Here is a 22,199-nt window from a genome sequence, read left to right as displayed (position 1 = left end):
TAGCGAATCAACAAGTTAACTTCACATACATGCACACACACAGTTTTCATTATAAACTAACCTATGCCTCTAAAAAATTCCTTTTTCAAAAATATTTTAAATTGTGCCTGTATTTCTGTGTATTGGATAAGTAGATGTCATTGCAGTTTATGCCTTGCATTTCAGTAATGTACTGCATAATATTTACAAACTCTCATCCAAAAGGGATTGAAGCACAAATAGAATATAGGATCTAATATCTGTAATGATTGGGACCTGGGGTTTTCTGCATAATATGGATCACCATACCTTAAGTCTGCCAAAAATACTTTAAACATGAAATTGACCCAATAGGATTGTTTTGTCACAAATATGAATTCATCTTAATAACCAATTCAGCTTAATTACCAACAGGTACAAGCTACGGTTTTATTTTTACAGAGATATAGGAAATGATTTTTAAAAACATGAATTGCTAAGAAAACTATGATAATGCAATGGATGGCCCCCAATCCCCCTAAGAAAACACTATGGTTTGTCTATGTGAAGAAGATGATCCCGCTCATTAAGCTGACATATGAGGCTAGAGGCCAACCTGACAAGTTTGAAAGGATATGGGGTGTCTGGCTGGAAGTCCATATGTTGACCCTGCCATGAACGAACTGTGGAAATATAGTATAAATATGATGTGTAAAGCAATGTGCTTTTTTTTGCTGCTGTAACCTCTTAATTTTGCTCCCTACCTCCCCTCCCCTTTTCTTTTCTGTAATAAATCTTTTCTGTAATAAACCTTGTAGCAATAATCAATAAAAAGAATACCTGTTAAAAAAACAAGAATTATTTGCTTAAAATGAACTCTGTGGAAGACCTTTTTCTAGGGCAGGGGCCCCAACCTTTTTTACCCATGAGCCACATTCACATGTAAAAAGAGTTTGGGAGCAACACAAGCACGAAAAAACATCCAGGGGTGTGCCAAATAAAGGATATGATTGGCTATGCATTTGCCATATGTGGATTGGCAGCCCACAGGAGGTTCTGTTTGGCCATAAACTTGTTTTGTATGCAACCAAAACTTGCTTCCAAGCCAGGAATTTAAAAATAAGCACCTGCTTTGAGGCACAACATCTAAGGGGATGGAAAGCAACATGTTGCTCACAGGCCACTGGTTGGGGATCACTGCTCTAGGGGATGTATTAAGAAACAGGCACATTTGGTTCAACAACCTGACCTGTTCTGGCCACAGGGGTTTGAAATGGTTTGCCACTGATACAAATAATGAGCTTTCCATGTTCCGCAAAGTCTCTCTGTTCCTAACATCTTGGTTATAGGTCTGTTTACCAATTTTTCCTGGCTGCTTATTGGTTGGGTTATAGAGATAGTGATAGTTCCAGTATTAATGGGCATGTACTCAACTTTGTTATATTGCTTTCAAGAGATTGCATTCTGTATGTATAAGAGACTGTACCTTATGCTCCCAGTGTAAACAAATCTACAGCTTTGTAACTGTAGAGTTTATTATTCATTACATAAAATGTAACAGACTTGAACTGCAGTGGCCTTTACACTACAGATACATCAAATATTTCTAAAAGAATACAGTACATATTTACAATCTAAAAAACAATGCATTAAATACCAGGCCCATGAATTATGTCCAGTTTTTCTACTTTCTTTGCTCTTAAAGAACATTGGTTACGTAAAATGTAAACATGTTAATCCCCTATGTTCCATTTCTGAAGCAATCTGAATTGATCCAAGCAAAGACTCAAAATAGGCCTTGGAATTTTAAGTACACAAAGGGACAAACAGCCCCCAACAGGCCCAATAAAATGTGATCATCTATCCACAGCCCAACAATGTACTAGACCAATGGAATTTTGCTGCCAGTGCCCCTTCCAGATAAGCTACTGACCCTGTCATTAATGGCAGCAACAATGAGTTTATCTAATGTTAGCCTGGTCTAGTAAAAACATTTTGGACCACAGATCCTTAAAAAAAGAGGGGAGATGTTTAGGTTGGCTCATTGGGGCACATTAAAATTGCTATATATTAATACTCCTCTGAATATATAGGGGCACATTTACTATTGGTCGAATATCGAGGGTTAATTAACCCTCGATATTCGACTGTCGAAGTAAAATCCTTCGAATATCGAAGTCGAAGGATTTACCGCATTTCCTTCGTTCGAACGATCAAAGGAAAAATTTTAATCCATCGATCGAACGATTTTCCTTCGTTCAAAAAAAGCTTGGAAAGCCTATGGGGACCTTCCACATAGGCTAACATTGGTGCTCGGTAGGTTTTAGGTGATGAAGTAGGTGGTCGAAGTTTTTTTTAAAGAGACAGTACTTCGACTATCAAATGGTCGAATACTCGAGCGTTTTTTAGTTCGAATTGTTCGATTCGAAGTCGTAGTCGAAGGTCTAAGTAGCCAATTCGGTGGTCGAAGTAGCCAAAAAAATACTTCGAAATTCAAAGTATTTTTATTCTAATCCTTTACTCGAGCTAAGTAAATGTGCCCCATAATGTGCAGAAATCATAGTGGTTACTAAGGTAATAATTAGATACTGCAATGACTCAGTCTGACTGAATTTGATCTAATTTAAAACTCTCTTAAAGGGGTGGTTCACCATTATGTTATTTTTTTAATAAGCTATAGAATGGCCAATTCTAAGCAACTTTTCAATTGGTCTTCTTCCAGCTTTCAAATGGACATCACTGACTGTTATTGCTACTTTTGATTACTCATCTATTCAGGCCCTCTCCTATTTATATTCCCTAGCAACCTGATTGCTGAAATTGCAAATTGCAGAGCTGCTGGATAAAAAGCTAAATAACTGCAATAATAAAAAATTGAAACCAATTGCAACATACCGTACTCTACATCAGGCATCCTCAACCTTTTTTACACGTGAGTCATAAACAATTGTAAAAAGAGATGGGGAGCAACCCAAGGATGAAAACATTTCCTGTGGGTTCTATATAAAGGCTGTGATTGGCTATTGGTAGCCCCATGTGGTCTGGCAGCCTACATGAATCTCTATTTGGCAGTACACCTGGTTTTTATGCAACCAAAACGTGTCTCCAAGTCTGGAATTCAAAAATAAGCACCTGCTTTGAGGCCACTGGGAGCAACATCCAAGGGGTTGGTGAGCAACATATTGCTTCCGAGCCACTGATTGGGGATCACTGCTCTGCATCATACTAAGGAGGTTATTTATCGAAGGTCAATGGTTTGAGTTTTTATATCTGGAATGAACTCGAATAAACTAACAACACGAATGATTTCTAATTTAAAAAAAACTTGAATGGAAACTCGAAGCAGCTAAATCTAAATCCAAAAAAGTAAATTAAGGTCAATTTATTTAGGGTGCATTTCTAACTTTTACAGTTTACATTAATTTTCTGTTTTTAGTGGTTTCTCAGATTTTTTCACTGCCAATAACACACTTTTGGCCCATCTGAGAGTCAGCAACCATAGGTGTAAAGAAAATCTTAACAAAAAAAAAGAACTCTGTTCCTCAGAGCATTTTTGTAATTTATGTTGCATTTCAAAATTTTCTGTTGTCGGTGGGTTACAACACCTGCGTTTAAAGGGATACTGTTGTCACAATCTACGTGGCTTACCTATACCTGAAAACAATGTCAAGGGAGATGTTTAAAAAAAAATATTAACTTAAATTCTGAAAGTTCTAGTTAGTTTTTGTGCTTACATGGGGGGGAGGTATATTACCTGATACTCATTCCCCCTGGCAAAAAGCAGCAGCCTTTTCTAGCTTTGTGGCAGTCTAGACATGTACTCAGGGTCAGAGCATTTGTCTCACAAGATACAGGGCAGGATCCATTACCTTTGAAAGGCGCTTGTCTGGAGAGAGAGAGGGATTAGAGCTCTGGCTGAGCACAATATGCATCAGAAGGTTTAAATATGTGAAATCCAAAGCCCTAATGGAGCAGAGAGCAGAAGTAAAGCTTGTGTGAAATTAGAAATTAGAATAATAAAAAGGTTAATTCTCATTCCTGATTTAGATCTCCCTGCAAGGAAAGGGTTAAAGTACATACTTAGAAAAATTGTAGATAATCGCAACTCCAAAGTAATCTCCACTTTTCTGCCTGGGTTTATAGACTGTTAAATAATAAATCCCTTGCGAAACTTTGTGCATTCTCTTTCATCTATCATTTTTGTTGTTATAACATGTATGTGGTGAGTATGAATAACAACACGCCATTACATGCAAGATGCAAAAACAGAAAACATACCATGACAGTACATGTCATAGCCTGATGGACTTTGTCATGCCAAACTATTAACATATTTCTATGAGGTTTTTTAACCCATGGCAACTCAAAATTCAGCAGGATACTGTACAATGAATTTATTTCCAACCAGAAACCCAGTGCTGAATACAGCAGGAGACTGTACATTGAGTCATCACTGCTCCCATTTCAACTGTTATATAATAAACACTGGCTGCTTAATAGGAATGTCAATCATCATAAGTATCAAATGCACTAAACTTTGCTCATATAGATTTGCTCCTCCCGAGGAGATAGTAGATCTTATTTGGCCAGCCATGTGTGGCCCTGACCTACAGCATTTGTTGTTGGCAAACAACCTTTTTACAATGCTGTGTTGATACAAAGCAAATAAAACCTAAATACAGTATATAGTGCTATTCCTGCAGGAAAGATCAGTAAACATTGCATTGTATTGAATTGCTTACACATTAAGTGCTTGTGTTATTTGTTTTGAGAGCCTCAACGGGTGCCGCATTTACCCGGGGCTAATTATTCTATGTCCTATAAAGCTGAGGGACAAAGAATAAAATCAACTGTATTTAGCTTGACCTTAAAAAAGACATTGTATCCTGGACACACAGATTTTAATATATTTCAATTATTTTCTACCTGAACGGTTTGTGGCTTTTGTGTAATCAGGAAAGGTAATGTTAAAAAAAAAAAAAACAAGGCAATTACCCTTTTTGGAATTTGTCAGGGGTTGTAAGCCAGACAGATTTCTGCTGAACGATCCAGCCTGGCAGTTGTAGTTCAACAAACACATTTTCATGTCTGTAGGATGGCTGTGCCTGTTTAATTGCTTGAGAAAGGATTTCTTTACTTTTATGCACATGTTATTTTTTTTTTTTATAACTCTTTATTTATTCAACATAGAGTTTTCATTTTCATCTGTACAACATCTATGCAATGACATGTATAGACCTCAGCACATGTTATTTTTAAGTTACTGCTTCTGTACTTCCCAACAATCTTACAAACACTCCAAAATCCCCTGAAAGAAAAGATATGACCTTGGGTTACTTAGAGTCAGGCAGGAGATAAAGAAGCTTTACCAAAGAACTAATGCTGTAAGGCAAACAGAAAGAAAAACTGGTTTTGGCGTCCCAGCTGAAACCTGTTTGCAGCCACAGAATGGCAGACACATGTGATAGAACATTTGATAAAACTTCCGTGAGGGGCCCAGCAGCATTTCTTAGCTAAAGGCGTAGTAATGTTGTTGTTGTATAGAAGCTAGGCGCATGAAAGGAAAACAAAATTGCTAGAACAAGTTCATTCCAGTCTTTTGTTTTATATACTGTAAATAGTGCTTTTGTTGTGACCTGATTGTATGAAATTAGTGAGCTCAGTGACCTGTACTAAACACTCAGCATTTTTTAATGTTGTGTAAAACAGCAGCAGCCAATGAAGGAAGTTCGTAGCAGGGGATGGCGCAGTGATCACAATGTACTATGCTGGGGGTCAGTGGTGGATTAAAGACATGTGAGGCCCCTAGGCTACACTTTCCACAGGGCCCGCTTTTTTTTTTTTTTTTTAAAAAAGCCAACCTCTATGTAAATACGCTATTGGTTTCAATCTTAGGCAATGGCACATGGTGCTAGTGTATTTACGCGTCGGTCAGCTTTTTTAAAAACCGTGGCCAGCGGTACCTGCTGATTCAGCCTGTGTTTGCTTTGCTGGCTAAAGTTTTTAATTTTTTTTAAAAAAAAAAATTCTGTCAACTGACTGTCCTTGCAGCAGGCTGCAAAGCACGCAACTGCTGTTGCTGGACCGGGTGCTACTGTGCTGGCTGGGAGGGAGATAATTTAGGGAGGATTGAAGGATTCCATTGGCAAGAAGACTTAGATCGGCAGCTAACTAATAGCTAGATTTAGGCAAGAGTCCAGAGAGTCAGACTGCATGTCTGTTCTTTGTTGGACTCGGACCGTGTGTGCGAGTGCAGCTCAACTCTCCCAAGCCGGAAGTCTGCTTCGGAACACCAGTGATGTCACTGGTGAGCGCCAATTCCAATGAAGACAACCCGGCTTAGAGAAATGAGATTGTACACTGACGCATGCGCATCACATTCACACACTGTGAAGCACATATAGACGTGATGCACGCACCTGACCTGCCTTACCTTGCCCAAATTTTCTCCCAGTCCCAAGCAGTGCCGCAACAAGCATTGGCGTGTGAGGGGGGGGGCAGGTCAGTAGATGCCAGTCAGTGATTTTTTTTAAGCCTATGTGTTAATCTACCCCTGCCAGGGGTATTATGTCTCACTGACAAGGCACGATCCTGGTTACAGCAGCTCTAATGAAACTCTTATTGCACTTGTGATGGACTTAAGGACACTGCTTGGTTCCTACAGAGGTCAGTGTGGTGTCATTATAATCGAGGGCACCCTGCAGAGCAAAGTCTGAATCGAGAAGCCTCCAATAAACTCTGGGGTTGAAATATTAAATTGCACAAGTGCTCAGTAGAGCAATGTACTGATAATCAATTTCTTTGGGGACTTCTTTTTTTCTTGCATTGACTGCGAAGCCTCACATTCAATACTCTAATAAAATATATAAAAAGTTATTTGTAAAAGTAACAAAATGAAAAAAAATGCAACTTTCATTTTAAGTGGGCATAATAAAAGGACATAGGGTGGTGCTTCAGAACACAATAAAAGTAATCTTTATGGCACCTCCTGTTTACCAAGGATATATTTATTTAAATATGTATATTTACTGTATTCTCACATACATATGTACCTAAGTATTTTTGGTTATAAGAGTTCTTTAATGAAACATATATTTATTTACAAAAGCTATCTACATATCTACAGAAATAATGCACATATAAAACAAGTAACACTACATAGAATGTTTAATCAATATTTACAAATATGAATATGTTGGATTGAAGTCCACTGCCTCCCTAATACTCATCCTTCTATTGGGATTCCTCACTCCAGGAACATCAGGACTCTCTGACTAACTTAGCCTAGTGTTAACCTAAAGACTGATCAAATGTACATGTGTGAGGTTCTGATTGGTCAGTGATCACTAAGTTAATTTTGGGGAGTAGGGCATGGATTCCTGAGGCAGTCCATTCAAGAATCAGGAAAATGCAAGGTGAGAAAGGCAGTTTGGAAACAGTACTGCATATATATGTAGCGCTACATAAAGAATAGTATACATACTATTACCCTTCTGCCAGAGGAACACACATATAGCAGCCCCTGAAGTAGCCTAGTAGGCCACTAGGCTCCATAATAACATGGATAGTGTAATCCATAGAAGTTAACCAGCAATTAACATTGACTGGGTTATGGTAATCAGAATAAGGAAGTAAACATATGACTAGTTGCTATAGGTTATTTGACTGGAGTAATAATGTCCCATGCTATGAATCAAGAAAGGGGCCATCTGTAGACTCCAGTATTAATACCCAGGTTCTATTTAAATCTTCAGATTGCCTGTTAAAAAGTCTCCCTTACCAGTTTTGTTGCACTGATATTGACCTACTGAAACTTGCTCATTCCTGAATTATAGCTTTTGCCATAGACACCTATTTTTTTTACTTGTATGAGCAAAACTCGAACTGAATTCTTTTGAGTTTCTGACTGTGTATTGGCTGTCTGGGACAACTCTATGGGGGCAAAATTAAGCCCAAGGCAAATCCCTTTTTTTTAAAAAACAAAAAAAAAACAAAACTATAATTATATGTTGCAACATGCTATTTTCTGTATTAACTACTTTTGACTTATTTTGTTTAATAAAGTTAAGGCTCATTGGCAGACAGGAAGCTTTACAACCAAAAGTTAGGAGTTTCCAATTCAAGTCAGAGGCAGGACAAGTTCGGGCACTTTTTATATGGCTGGAAAGTATCCCGCTTGCCACCAGGCTAAATGTACTTTTATGCAGAAAAGTAATTACCTTAAGGTATGAGAACGATATAACAATGCACTAGGTTGCTAAAATTCAGCCATTAGTCACTCTGTTGAATAGTTTTAATTATGCATTTTTAGCTTTTCTGCATCTGGTTAAGCTTATGGCAAATGTGATAGTGGTTAAGATAACTATCCAGATTTACTTATGCACTAAATAGTTATTAGTAAACCCGTTCTAGTTGCATTCTGGTTTAGCTCAGAAAAAGTATGCCTTTACTCTAAAAATATATCCCCGTAACTTCTGTCAGTATCATACCAACAAGCCCATCTTTATTTGTTGTTATGAATACTTTTGTAATGAAGATGCTTCTAATGGTTATGTTGATCTGATATTTAGACTTCTGGGCACAAGGTAAAGAATACCTGACATGCTCAGTGTTTATAAGGGCAAGGGCACACAATGCTATTTCTGGAGATTAGTCGCCCAACAACAAATTGCTTCTTCTTTGGGGCGACTAATCACCCCAAAAAGCCTTCCTGCTGGCTAGAATCTGTTGCTAGAATCTGTAGTTGCTGGTAAATTTGTAATACCCTTAACAAAAGCCCTTGGCCTGCCCCCAATCCTCTCTTTTCTCTGGCAGGATGGTTCCTCAACCTGCCTTCTGGCCATCGCTTGATGTGGCTCCACCCCCTTGCATGGCACAACCCGCCCCTTTTACGTCACGGCTGTCCCCGTTTGTTCCCACCACACCACTTTCATCAAATTTTATCAAAAGGTGGCACCCCTAGTTTCAGAGCATTGCTGCAGCACACTTTAGATTTTCTGCAATTATCTTACTGGCATGTTTGGGGTTAATGCAGCTCCTAAAATCTATTTTCTCCAAGGTTTTTCTGGGGCTCATACATTTCTCATTATCCATTATCTGTTGTGATTCTATTGGCATAATTAATACAATTATCAGAATCCATTTTCTGCAGTGATTTTACTGGCATATTTGGGGTTTATGCAATGCTCATTATTTTCTACATTTATATTACTGGCATATATGCTGTAAACGCCATAAGCATTTACCTGGAGTAATCTTATTGGCATATTTATTTGGTTACTGTAGTGCTCAAGATACTTTTCTGCATTCATTTTACTGATTTGTCTGATGTTAACGCAATTCCTTTTCTGCAATAATCTTGACGGCATGTCTCGGTTATGCAGTGGTCATTATGGCTAAAGTGAGTGTCAAAAAGTGTAATGTGTTGTAATAAAGATGTAGTCTAATATGGTTTCAGTATTGTGCTATAGATAGCACATATTTTAGCCCCGAAGTTTTACATTGGCCTTAGTGATGCATGAACAAATTAGCAGCATATATTAAACTGCATCATCATTGAAACATGTTGCTGACTTAATGCAGATTAACAAAATAGCAGCAACATGCTGATAGATGCTGAAATTGCTGCCATCCTGTACACCAATGCCCAGCAGTCACAATGTTTACTAGATGCTGAAATTGCTGCCATCCTGTACACCAATGCCCAGCAGTCACAATGTTTACTAGATCAATTATACAGATCTCTCAGTCCAATGTCGGACTGGCCCACAGGGATACCAGGAAAACTCCCGGTGGGCCCAGGTGTCAGTGGGCCCTCCTGCTTCAAAACATTTGGCATATTTCGTGGCCATTACCTATTTCTATGAGAACAAAGAGACTAAATAGATGGAATAATAGATTATAGCATGTAAAGAAAAGAGACTAGCAGAACAGAGGTTGCGTGAGGAATTATAATAGTACTGAGAGTGGGCCCTGATCTAAGGTCTTTTGGTGGGCCCCTGGTCTAACATTTTTGGGTGGGCCCCTGGTGTCCCAGTCCAACACTGTCTCAGTGTGGGGGGGGTATATATATGTTCTCTCATTTGTATCAATACAGCGAAAAGGGAAATTATTTCAAAATTTAGAATTATTTGATTAAAATGGACTCTATGAGAGATGGCCTTCCCATAATTCAGATCTTTCTGGATAACCGTTTTTTGGATAGGGGATCCTGTACATGTATATGCTTTTTGTAGGGTGAGTTGCATAAATTTATTTTTCCCCCATCTTTAAAATTTAAGGTTAAGTTAAAGTGTTATCTTGATAATCATTCTAATGAATAAATGTCTAATTGCTAGGGAGTTATAGATGTTAAGATTTTTCTCTTCCTAAAGACCATTCTTAGATCGATACGACAAATCAGTCAAATTATCATGAGCTTAGTGTGGCACTGAACAATCGTGCAGCTAGCGATTTTTCATCCATCATGGTCAAAAAATCGATTGGGTAAGTTTGAAAATTTTCATTAACAGTGAAATGTATCCATTGTACAATTGTTTGTAGAGCCAAGCAGGCAGCTACCCACAGTTTTTCTAGCTTCAACTAGACGATACCGATTGAAATGGTTGTTTTTGTGGACAAATCATACTTTTAAATGATCGTTTCAGGATAAGCTTGGTCCTACGGTAACAAAAAGATCTTTTAAAAATTTTAACGTGTATGGCCATCTTTATACTGGAAACTGGCATTTACACATCACTTTTCTGGGTGTTTAGTATTTACTATTATACGAAAAGGGGCACAATCCAAAATTATTAGAGAACCCATGTTATTCTTGTTAACGCTTATATATAATATAGCGAACACCAACAGGTAGTCTGTTAAACAGTCCTTTATTTATTATAAACTGGCTCTCAGAGGCTAATTGGAAGAATACTCCCACAAGGTGTTTTACTTTACAATAAAGAGTATGGCATGGGAACAGAATAAATGTAGCCACCCAGTAAGCAAATGGCAGCTGGCATCAGAAAGCACTGTACCCCAAAGACACTTTCTTATAAAAAAAATAGAGGATTGTATATATCACTTTAAAGGGTAGCAAAACATGGCATGAAAATATCAATAATCATAATACACCTAATAATCTGGCACCAAAAAAACACCTTTCTGCCTATAGGATTTGTGCCTAAAGTGACAGAATGCTTTTAAATAAATGTATTGGGGAGAGATTGAATTTATATTTTTGGTATAATGCTTGTTTGACAAATCTTGCCCTACTGGATACTGGTAAAAGATTAGGTGATGGAGAAGGAAGGCCACGTGCCTTTAAATGTAATGGGATCTGTCATATGTGTCATTATGGGAATAAAAGAGATTATCCCTTGAACAGTTTTGTCATATCTCCTTATTGTCAAGATATTTTTACTACTATTATTAGTATCCTGTTTATCTACAACATGAGTTACCATAGGTGGTCAGCTGTTTGGGGACTGGTAAGTAGAGACTTACATTGTGTCAGTATTTAGGAAAATATCAGTTCCTAGAAAGCAACACTAATTTTCATTTTTTTTATGTAATTCAGCTCCCCAAGAAACATTTCTGACTCCTCATTAATTTTGTTGAATAATATTTTTTATTAAGAATAAACAATAACAAGCACATATATATATATAGGAAGATATTATGAGGGGAAAATTCAGGATATAGCGTAGGAGTATCCTAATGAAGACGGTGATGTGTTGCTTCATCTTTGATTGGTCACCATTAGTTCTTTATTCTTCATTCTGATGGTAGCTGAAGGATACGTTCTCTTCATTTGAATGAATTATACAAATTTTTTTCTATTAATCATTCATAGATGAGTCTTGCAGGAAATTATTCAGAAGTTCTGATGGTAAATGAAGGGTATGTTCACTTTACTTACTATATTAGTAAAGTCTAGCTCATGTGGACTATGGGGTATCAGATTCTACCGAGTGGCACCGGAAACATGATGTTAGATTGAAGATAATTTTGTTTTTCTTCAACTTTCTGCTCTTCTTATTTGACCTGGTGGCTCTGTCCCTGAGACTTTGTATGAATCTTGAGAAGCTGTTCTTCTTCTTCACATTCATAGGGACATCTACTGCTGCCTGGCTCACAGTGGGCACTGAAGGCAGAACACTGTTATTCATATCCGTATTATAGTCAGAGCCACTCCTCATACAGGGAATTTCTGTATGGCCAGCCACACTGTTCCCTTGTGAAAGACCATCCACAAGGATCATTTTCTGCCTGATATCTATAATTGTAGGATATAATGAGGCCACTGTCTTCTCAGAAGAGTCTCCTGGCTCTACAATCTCCTGGACTGACTTTATTGGCTCCTCAATATCTTGAGCAGAATTTTCTGGCTCCAGGTCATCTATGATTTGTGGTACTAGGTTAAATGTTACTTTTTTGAATTTCTTTTTGCCAGTTTTCTTTGGTTTGACTGTTTTTGCTTCTTTGTTGGTTGCCTCCTTTACCGTGTATATATCGTACAAGTCAGAAACTGTTGCTGATATAAACTGCATGACAGTTCGGCCAGTATTTATCAGTTGCCTTATAGTCACCTGTACAGAAAGATAAGACACACATGATACATGCTGTTATTGTTTATGGGGATAATATGGGAATTAGTTCATTAAGGTCTGTGTTTATCCTGCTCTAAATTACCCATGATTATAAATGTACTCACCTTGCTCCACAGACGTAATCCAACAATGCTCACAAAAATCACCATAGCATTGCTGAGGCAAAGGATTAGTACTCTACTAACTCTCTGGACGGCTTCTAGCTCAGCCTCTGTTGGGTTAACTTTGCTTGAAAAGAAGATCCTGTAGACATCATGGAACATATTGGACACTAAGCCCCAGGAGGGTACTATGATGTCTCCAATTTTAACAGTAATCAGCCAGAGAAAAACGCAGAAACTCAGCTCTCTGCGTAAGTAAAAACAAATCAGGAAAATCCACAGTAAAACATCTGCACCCATGAAAAATAGGATTTCATCAGTCTGTGCATCCCTCTGCCTGATTGGTTTGGAGTTATGGCGAGGCTTTTGTCTTTGATCCATTGCACTTCCATAACAAACATGGGAAATTAGTAAACTGTAGAACAAAATCCAGTAAATAAGTCTAAATTGGTTAATTCTGAAAATAAAAGATAAGATAAAAAGATAAAACGCGAGCAACAAGTAGGATAGATCCATCTCTACTCAATGCCAACGACGCTCTGCCAGTGGTACAGCCTGAGATCATCTGGACAATGTCAGAGTCATTGTGATGTCATAATTCAGTTGGATAGTAGAAGTTGTTGTTGCTATGGAAATACAATCATGAAATGAAAACATACAACAGAATGAAAATTATGAAGCCTGTTCTTTTGTTATAAGTTTACAAGCACTTAACACATCTACAAATATTAAAAAATATCAGTGACACAATATTTTTCTTTAAGACTGATCAATATGTCAGTGTAGCGTCATAGTTTATACATACTGTCTACATATTTTCTGATTTATCATTTGTGTTTTGTAGAAGGAGGAAAGAGCTTGACATTTTGCACTTAGGTATAAAAAGAAACCAAAATGTGTTACATATTTAATGGCTAAAGATATAGAAACATTACAGAGCTTTCTGGCATATGAGGTTCCTTCTTTTTTTTCTTTATTGTGGTTTTTATAACAAAAAGTTGTGCTGTACTTGGACTATTAGACTATTGGACTATTACAGTATGAGGCACATTTATTAAGGTTCCATTTGTGTTTTCCACGAAATTCACGTTTTCAAGGTTTTTTTGGACACAAATCTAATTTTTGGGTTTTAAAATTTTGAACTTTTCGAGTTTAAAAAAAAAAATATATAAAAAAAACACTAAAATTTTTTGTGATTTTTTATACCCTGACCCTGGAAGCTCCCTTGAACCATTTGAATATGGGATACCAGGAAAAATCCCGGTGGGCCCAATTGTCAGTGGGCCATCCTGCTTCAAAACATTTGGCATATTTCGTGGCCATTACCTATTTCTATGAGAACAAAGAGACTAAATAGATGGAATAATAGATTATAGCATGTAAAGAAAAGAGACTAGCAGAACAGAGGTTGCGTGAGGAATTATAATAGTACTGAGAGTGAGCCCCTGATCTAAGGTCTTTTGGTGGGCCCCTGGACTAACATTTTTGGGTGGGCCCCTGGTGTCCCAGTCCAACACTGTCTCAGTGTGGGGGGGGGGTATATATATGTTCTCTCATTTGTATCAATACAGCGAAAAGGGAAATTATTTTCAAAATTTTGAATTATTTGATTAAAATGGACTCTATGAGAGATGGCCTTCCCATAATTCAGATCTTTCTGGATAACTGTTTTTTTGGATAGGGGATCCTGTACATGTATATGCTTTTTGTAGGGTGAGTTGCATAAATTTATTTTTCCCCCATCTTTAAAATTTAAAGTTAAGTTAAAGTGTTATCTTGATAATCATTCTAATGAGTAAATTTCTAATTGCTAGGGAGTTATAGATGTTAAGATTTTTCTCTTCCTAAAGACCATTCTTAGATCGATACGACAAATCAGTCAAATTATCATGAGCTTAGTGTGGCACTGAACAATCGTGCAGCTAGCGATTTTTCATCCATCATGGTCAAAAAATCGATTGGGTAAGTTTGAAAATTTTCATTAACAGTGAAATGTATCCATTGTCCAATTGTTTGTAGAGCCAAGCAGGAAGCTACCCACAGTTTTTCTAGCTTCAACTAGACGATACCGATTGAAATGGTTGTTTTTGTGGACAAATCATACTTTTAAATGATCGTTTCAGGATAAGCTTGGTCCTACGGTAACAAAAAGATCTTTTAAAAATCTTAACGTGTATGGCCATCTTTATACTTGAAACTGGCATTTACACATCACTTTTCTTTTTTTTTTTTTATTTTAAGGTTTTCTTTATTGATTTTCATTATAACAAAAATAGTAGAGATAGAAGAATTAGAAAGAAAGAGAAGAGGTGGAAAAAGAAGATGGGGATGGGTTACTGACATCCTGCGATACATCAGGTTCTAATAGTACATTCAGTCCAAAATATCTACAGATCTGCTGTTTGTCTATGGATCAATCAGCCATCGGCCCCAAATTTTCCCAAACTTGGCTGGGCAGCCGCGTGCCATATAGGTAAGTTTTAGTTTCGGAAGCATCTCATCAATCAACTTAATCCAAAAACCCAGAGTTGGGGATTCAGGGGCCTTCCATGTCAAAAGAATTGCTTTACTTGCAAAGTGAAGTAGTTGCTGCAGGCAAAGTCTGTCCCCAACTGATAGACTGAGGTCCTCCAGGTGTCCCAAAAGGCAATATTCAGGAGTTCGAATTTGGGGCAGACCCAACGAGGATCCCATGAATTGAAGAACGGCTGCCCAGAACCTCTGGATTTTAGGACACTCCAAAAATACATGCATATAATTAACCTGGTCGAAGTTGCATTTCACACAAACATCAGGATATCCCTGATAGATCTGTGCCAGTCTATGGGGTGTTAGGTAGACTCTATTTAAAAACTTTATATGTATATATCTGTCCCTAGTTGAAATGTGAACATCGGGCACCTGCTCCAATATGTCCTTCCAGGATCCCTCCTCCAAGTGGGGGAGATCCTGAGCCCATTTACGTCTAATATGCTCTATTGGATCATGATCTCCCCTTAATAGTATGGCGTAGAACCAACTAAGAGGCCTGGAAAGATGCGGTCGACGCAGGTACCGTTCTAGAGAAAGCTCCTGAACTATGAGGGCCTCCCCCGAAAACTGGGCAACGTATGCATGCCTTAGTTGAAGGTATCAAAACAGCATTTGGTTGCTCAGCCCTAGTTCCTGCTTCAGCTGATCGAACTGCTTAAGTTCTCCCTGCCTCACGATATCATTCAAGTATTTCACCCCTACAGTTGCCCATACGCTTACATCCGGGATAGCCCAAAAGTGCGTGAGAGTACCGTTTCCCCACAAGGGAGTCCATTTGGACCAACTATTTGATTTTTTGTACACTACATTCACAGTTCTATTGAACACCTGTGTCACTGTCTTCATAGGGGGCGTAAGGGGGTAAATTGATGGCAAACCCCTGTGTAGTTGGTTAGCTAAGGCTTCAAAGGAAGAGACCACAGCTGCCTCCAAAACAGTGGCCTGATTATTTGGGTCCGGATTAAGCCACCACCAAGCGTACACCAATTGACTGGCATAGAAATATAATGTCAGATTGGGAAGGGCTAATCCCCCCTGGTTGGTTGAGGCTTGAAGCATTCGCATGGCAATTCGGGGGCGTTCCCCTGCCCAGACAAAGTTTCTAATACATGTGTCCACTTCTTTGAACCATTGCTTGGTAGGCAGAGTGGGTGAATTATGGAACGCATAAAGAAATTTGGGAAGAAAAATCATCTTTAGAATATTAATGCGTCCCGGCAATGACAGCGGAAGGTTGAGCCATTGTTGGGTTTTTGTCCTCAATGACCTGACTATTGGGGCTAAGTTTAATTCAATGTATTTACTAGGATCTTTATGGATTACCATGCCCAGGTAAGTGAAGGAGGACACCCATTGCAGCTGTGCAGAGTGCAGTTCTGGCCTATTACCCCTGTCATCTATAGGGAAAACCACTGATTTCGGCCAGTTGACCCTAAGGCCAGAGTAATTCCCAAAGTTCTTGACTTCCTTCAGAAGTTCTGTGAGTGCTTCCCTTGGGTTGGCCAGATAAATCAACATGTCATACGCGTACAATGAAATTTTTTCCTCAAGTCTTTGTTTCTTAAGCCCTGCAATGCTCTGATTATTGCGAATTAACACCGCTAGAGGTTCAATGGCAAGGGCGAATAGTAACGGGGATAGAGGGCATCCCTGCCTGGTGCCCCGCGCCAATGGGAACTCTTGTGAAAGCTCAGCATTTACCAGTATGCGTGCTTTCGGGGCGTCATATATGGCTTTGACCCAATTAATGAAGGGATTACCTAACCCATATCGATCTAGGAGTGCCCAGAGATAGGGCCATTCCATAGTGTCGAACGCCTTTTCAGAGTCAAGGGACACCACCACTCTTTCTCCTGTAACATCATGAGTGGTCCAGATATTATTGTAAAGTCTCCTGATATTTATATCTGTGGCCCTAGTAGGCATAAAGCCGGTCTGGTCCGGGTGTATTAAATGTTCTACCACTCGTTTTAACCTATTGGCCAAAATTTTCACCAGTATCTTAACATCTGAATTTAAGAGTGAAATTGGCCTGTATGATTCACACTTCTCTGGGGCTTTTCCCGCTTTGGGAATTAAGGTAATAGTAGCTAACTTTAGGCTATCTGGCAAGCCCTTCCCTTGTTGTATGGCATTAAATAGGGAACATAATCTGGGTGCGATTATCTCTTTGTGAGCCTTGTACCATTCGATAGGGATCCCATCGGGCCCAGGTGATTTCCCGTTAGGGAACTCAGCAATAGCCTCTGTTATTTCCTCCGAGGTGATGAGCTGGTTAAGGGGTTCTGAGTTTACCAAGCCTAGCCGGGGAAGAGGAATGGTGTCCAGAAACTGACTAAGGGTTTCGGGGGAGTTCTGCGTTTTAGGACTATATAAGTTAGAGTAAAATTCCACAAATTGGGAAAGGATCTGCTTCTGATCTCGGATTTCTTGGCCCTCAGAGGTAATTAATCTTGGTATAGAAGTCAACTGTGTTGGTTCCCTGGATAGGATTGCCAAAAGTTTGCCCGATTTATCACCTTTATCATACCAAGACGCTATCCTACGTAGTTCCCATTGGGAGTATTTGTTAACATACGCTAGATTAAGGTCCCTTTGCGCTGATGCCAGGGCTGTGCTGTGGAGTTCGGTTGGGTTGTTTGCAAACTCTCTCTCGGACTCACCCAACTTGTCCTGCAGGGATGTCAATTCAGTCTCCTGCCTAACTCTTGCCACCTTAATCAGAGAAATGTACAGGCCTCTAGTATATGCCTTGCTGGTATCCCAAATAATTTGGTCTTGCGCAGTACCCTCATTCAGTTCCCAGAACTCCCTAAACTGCTTTTTAAAGTTTTCACCGATATATTCGTGATTAATCCATTTGGGAGGGAGTTTCCACTGTCGAGGTCCACCACCATTACCAATCCTAATATTCAATTGAAGAGGGGCGTGATCTGAACAAATTCTTGTGGTAAAGGTAATTGAGACTACTGCCTGCAGAGCTTGAGGTGACGCTAAGGCTAAGTCTATTCGCGACAGGGCAGAGGTAGATGTAGTGTAACATGAATATTGGCGCTCTTGCGGATGGGACCATCTCCACACATCTGTCAGATTGGTAGACTGGAGCCATTCCCCTAACCCCCTTGAGTCGCTTTTAAGTGGTTTTAACCTATCAAGGTCTGGATCAGGAACCGCATTGAAATCCCCGAACCAAAACGTAGGAAGATCGCCAATTCCTGCAATTTTCCCGAGTATAGAGTGTAGTAAGCTAATATCACCTGGGGGAGGGGAATAAACATTGACTAATATCATAGTTCGGGTGGCAATAGTTACCTTTAGGATTATGAACCTCCCCATCCTATCCGATATCACCCTTTCAACAGCTGGTCGCACTGTTTTTTTGAACAGGATTGCTACGCCCCTAGAGTGGGAAGAGTAGTCGGAGTGGAAGATAGGCCCTAGCCATTGTCTCCTTAACGATAGCACTTTTTGGCCAACCAAATGTGTCTCCTGCAAAAGTAGCACTTCAGCCCCTCGTTTTTTAAGATGGTCCAGTATCAGGGATCTTTTCACTTTATCGTTTAGACCCCTAACATTCCAAGAGACAAATCTAAGGTTTGTACCTGCCATTGTAGTACTTGTTTCTCTTGTGACCTAGCCCCTGTACTGGCACAGATGAATTACACATTTCAAGATATACCCATCCAAAGAAAAGGAAAGAAGAAAGGTAGAAGCATAGAAAATCAAGTATTGCATAACATTCCCAACAGTCCCCCCTCCCGGTATCACCTAAAAAAAACAGGAGATACATTTTTCCCATAACAGGCAGTGAAACTGGTATCGCTCTTGCACTTATATAGCCCTGTGAGGCAGAAAAACTATAGCACAGTCTGTCCAAAAAAAAAAAAAACGATGGGTACGCACCGCAAAAAATAACAGTTACTGACTCCGTGGTGGGTAGTGATATAAAGGCGTGGATGTGGAAAATTGCGTTTGTCCGCTGTTGGGGACTGTACCACATTCACCCACTTTCCCCAATGATGCGCAAAACAAACAGGCCTGTATCTTTATTCCACGAATGCCCAAATTCAGCTACTTACAGTACCCCTCAGACTGCTGCCGCTTCCACACGTTGCGGTGAGTGTGACGGACTGTTCTGCTGCTGCGGAGGGCTGTTGTGAGGAGATCGCGGGCGTGTGTCCAGCCATTGTTGAGCACTATCTGGTTGCTCGAAGAAATGTACTTTGCCCGCATCCATAATTCTCAGCTTAGCAGGATAGAGCATGCTGTATTTGAACCCTCGATCACGTAGGCGTCTTTTAACAGCGTTGAAGGTGCTGCGCTGGCGTTGGAGTGCCGCAGAGAAGTCCGGATACAAGGAGACCAGGGCATCCTGAAAGTAGATGTCCCCCTTTTTCCTTGCCGCTTGTAATGCAGTGTCCCGATCACGGTAATTGAGCAGCTTTATCAGGAACGGTCTAGGCGGGGCACCAGGAGGAAGTGGCCGTGTGGGGACCCTGTGGGCTCTCTCTGCCACAAATTGGTGTGGAAAAATATCAGTCCCAAGTGTGTCCTTGAGCCACTGCTCAGCAAACTTTTCAGGGTACTGCCCCTCACACTTTTCAGGGAGCCCCACCACTCTAATGTTTGACCTTCTCTGCCGATTCTCCATGTCTTCCATGCGGTCATTAGTTTGCCTGAGTAGCTTATGCAGCTGTGTAATTTCGTTCGGCATTGGAGATGTGCGATCCTCCAAACTACTGACACGCTCCTCCAAGGCCCCAGTTCTTTCTCGGATGGCCTGGACGTCTTGCTTCAGTAGAGACAGTTCTACCTTTACCTCCTCTATTTTAGTGGTAAAGGTCGCCGTCAGCGAGGACTGGCAGGAGGCTATAGCATTAATGATGTCTTGCATTGTGGGGTCTGCTGTGCGCGACTCACCCGTTGCTTGCTCTGGCTGATGCTGCTGCGTAGGCGGAGAGTCGCGGCCGCCATCTTGCGGAGCGTGGCGGGCAAACTGTTCCAGCTTTGACGCGGCTTCAGAGCGCGTCCTCTGTGTGTTTTTCCCCATCGTCACGCTGCTGGCTCGCCTGCGTGTCAGCTGCACAGTCCGGTCGCAGAATGAACCCTCCAACGGGTCAGATATGGACTGTCCAAGAAGACACTGGCACACAGAGGCTAGTAACAGCAGGGTTATACCCTTGCGTGTTTATTCTGCAAACGTGCAACGTTTCGGGGTCAGACCCCTTTGTCAAGCATGCTTGACAAAGGGGTCTGACCCCGAAACGTTGCACGTTTGCAGAATAAACACGCAAGGGTATAACCCTGCTGTTACTAGCCTCTGTGTGCCAGTGTCTTCTTGGACAATTTGCTGAGGGGGGTGCCGATCCCTCCGACACCGTGCACCAGGCGTCGAATTGCTGAAGGCCAGGGTTGTGCGAGCGGGCTACACTACAGATATGGACTGCTTAGGATCGTGTCTTGCGGAGCTCCCTAGGTTTGCTGCCTATCGGCTCGGCATGCGGCTCCGCCCCCCACACATCACTTTTCTGGGTGTTTAGTATTTACTATTATACGAAAAGGGGCACAATCCAAAATTATTAGAGAACCCATGTTATTCTTGTTAACGCTTATATATAATATAGCGAACACCAACAGGTAGTCTGTTAAACAGTCCTTTATTTATTATAAACAGGCTCTCAGAGGCTAATTGGAAGAATACTCCCACAAGGTGTTTTACTTTACAATAAAGAGTATGGCATGGGAACAGAATAAATGTAGCCACCCAGTAAGCAAATGGCAGCTGGCATCAGAAAGCACTGTACCCCAAAGACACTTTCTTATAAAAAAAATAGAGGATTGTATATATCACTTTAAAGGGCAGCAAAAGTAGTAGCAAAACATGGAATGAAAATATCAATAATCATAATACACCTAATAATCTGGCACCAAAAAAACACCTTTCTGCCTTTAGGATTTGTGCCTAAAGTGACAGAATGCTTTTAAATAAATGTATTGGGGAGAGATTGAATTTATATTTTTGGTATAATGCTTGTTTGACAAATCTTGCCCAACTGGATACTGGTAAAAGATTAAGGGGCAGATGTATGACGGGTCGAATATCGAGGGTTAATTAACCCTCGATATTCGACTAGGAACTAAAATCGTTCGACTTCGAATATCGAAGTCGAACGATTTAGCGCAAATCCTGCGATCGAACGATCGAAGGATTATTCGATCGAACGATTAAATCCTTCGAATCGAACGATTCGAAGGATTTTAATACAACGATCGAAGGAATATCCTTCGATCAAAAAATCTCAGGCAAGCCTATGGGGACCTTCCCCATAGGCTAACATTGACTTCGGTAGCTTTTAGCTGCCGAAGTAGGGGGTCGAAGTTTTTCTTAAAGAGACAGTACTTCGACTATCGAATGGTCGAATAGTCGAACGATTTTTAGTTCGAATCGTTCGATTCGTAGTCGAAGTAGTAGTCGAAGGTCGAAGTAGCCCATTCGATGGTCGAAGTAGCCCAAAAAACACTTCGAAATTCGAAGTTTTTTTAATTCGAATCCTTCACTCGAGCTTTGTAAATGTTCCCCTAAGTGATGGAGAAGGAAGGCCACGTGCCTTTAAATGTAATGGGATCTGTCATATGTGTCATTATGGGAATAAAAGAGATTATCCCTTGAACAGTTTTGTCATATCTCCTTTAGATATTGTCAAGATATTTTTACTACTATTATTATTATCCTGCTTATCTACAACATGAGTTACCATAGGTGGTCAGCTGTTTGGGGACTGGTAAGTAGAGACTTACATTGTGTCAGTATTTAGGAAAATATCAGTTCTTAAAAAGCAACACTAATTTTCATTTTTTTAATGTAATTCAGCTCCCCAAGAAACATTTCTGACTCCTCATTCATTTTGTTGAATAATATTTTTTATTAAGAATAAACAATAACAAGCACACATATATATATATATATATATATATAGGAAGATATTATGAGGGGAAAATTCAGGATATAGCGTAG

At 39.9% G+C, this 22,199-nt stretch overlaps 1 protein-coding gene across 1 annotated transcript; it reads right to left on the bottom strand.

Moving 5' to 3' along the window:
• Positions 1-11,888: 11,888 nt before the first annotated feature.
• LOC121401236 lies at positions 11,889-13,139 on the bottom strand. Its single transcript, XM_041585569.1, has 2 exons — positions 12,656-13,139; positions 11,889-12,530 (listed from the first exon to the last, which is right to left on the bottom strand). The coding sequence occupies exons 1-2, from the start codon at positions 13,031-13,033 to the stop codon at positions 11,889-11,891; spliced, it is 1,020 nt and encodes a 339-aa protein (XP_041441503.1). The 5' UTR covers positions 13,034-13,139.
• Between the last annotated feature and the right edge of the window lie 9,060 nt (positions 13,140-22,199).

The sequence above is a fragment of the Xenopus laevis genome, chromosome 3L (assembly GCF_017654675.1).
Source record: "Xenopus laevis strain J_2021 chromosome 3L, Xenopus_laevis_v10.1, whole genome shotgun sequence".
Taxonomy (NCBI): Eukaryota; Metazoa; Chordata; class Amphibia; order Anura; family Pipidae; genus Xenopus; species Xenopus laevis.
The sequence above is the reverse complement of the archived record's forward strand: the minus strand, read 5'-3'. Positions and strand labels throughout refer to the sequence as shown.

Excerpts from the sequence above, each read along its gene's own strand:
- LOC121401236 (XM_041585569.1), bottom strand. The coding sequence starts at position 13,033 with ATGGATCAAAGACAAAAGCCTCGCCATAACTCCAAACCAATCAGGCAG. Across the intron at positions 12,531-12,655 it reads GATTACGTCTGTGGAGCAAG|GTGACTATAAGGCAACTGAT; the intron begins GTGAGTACATTT and ends CTTTCTGTACAG.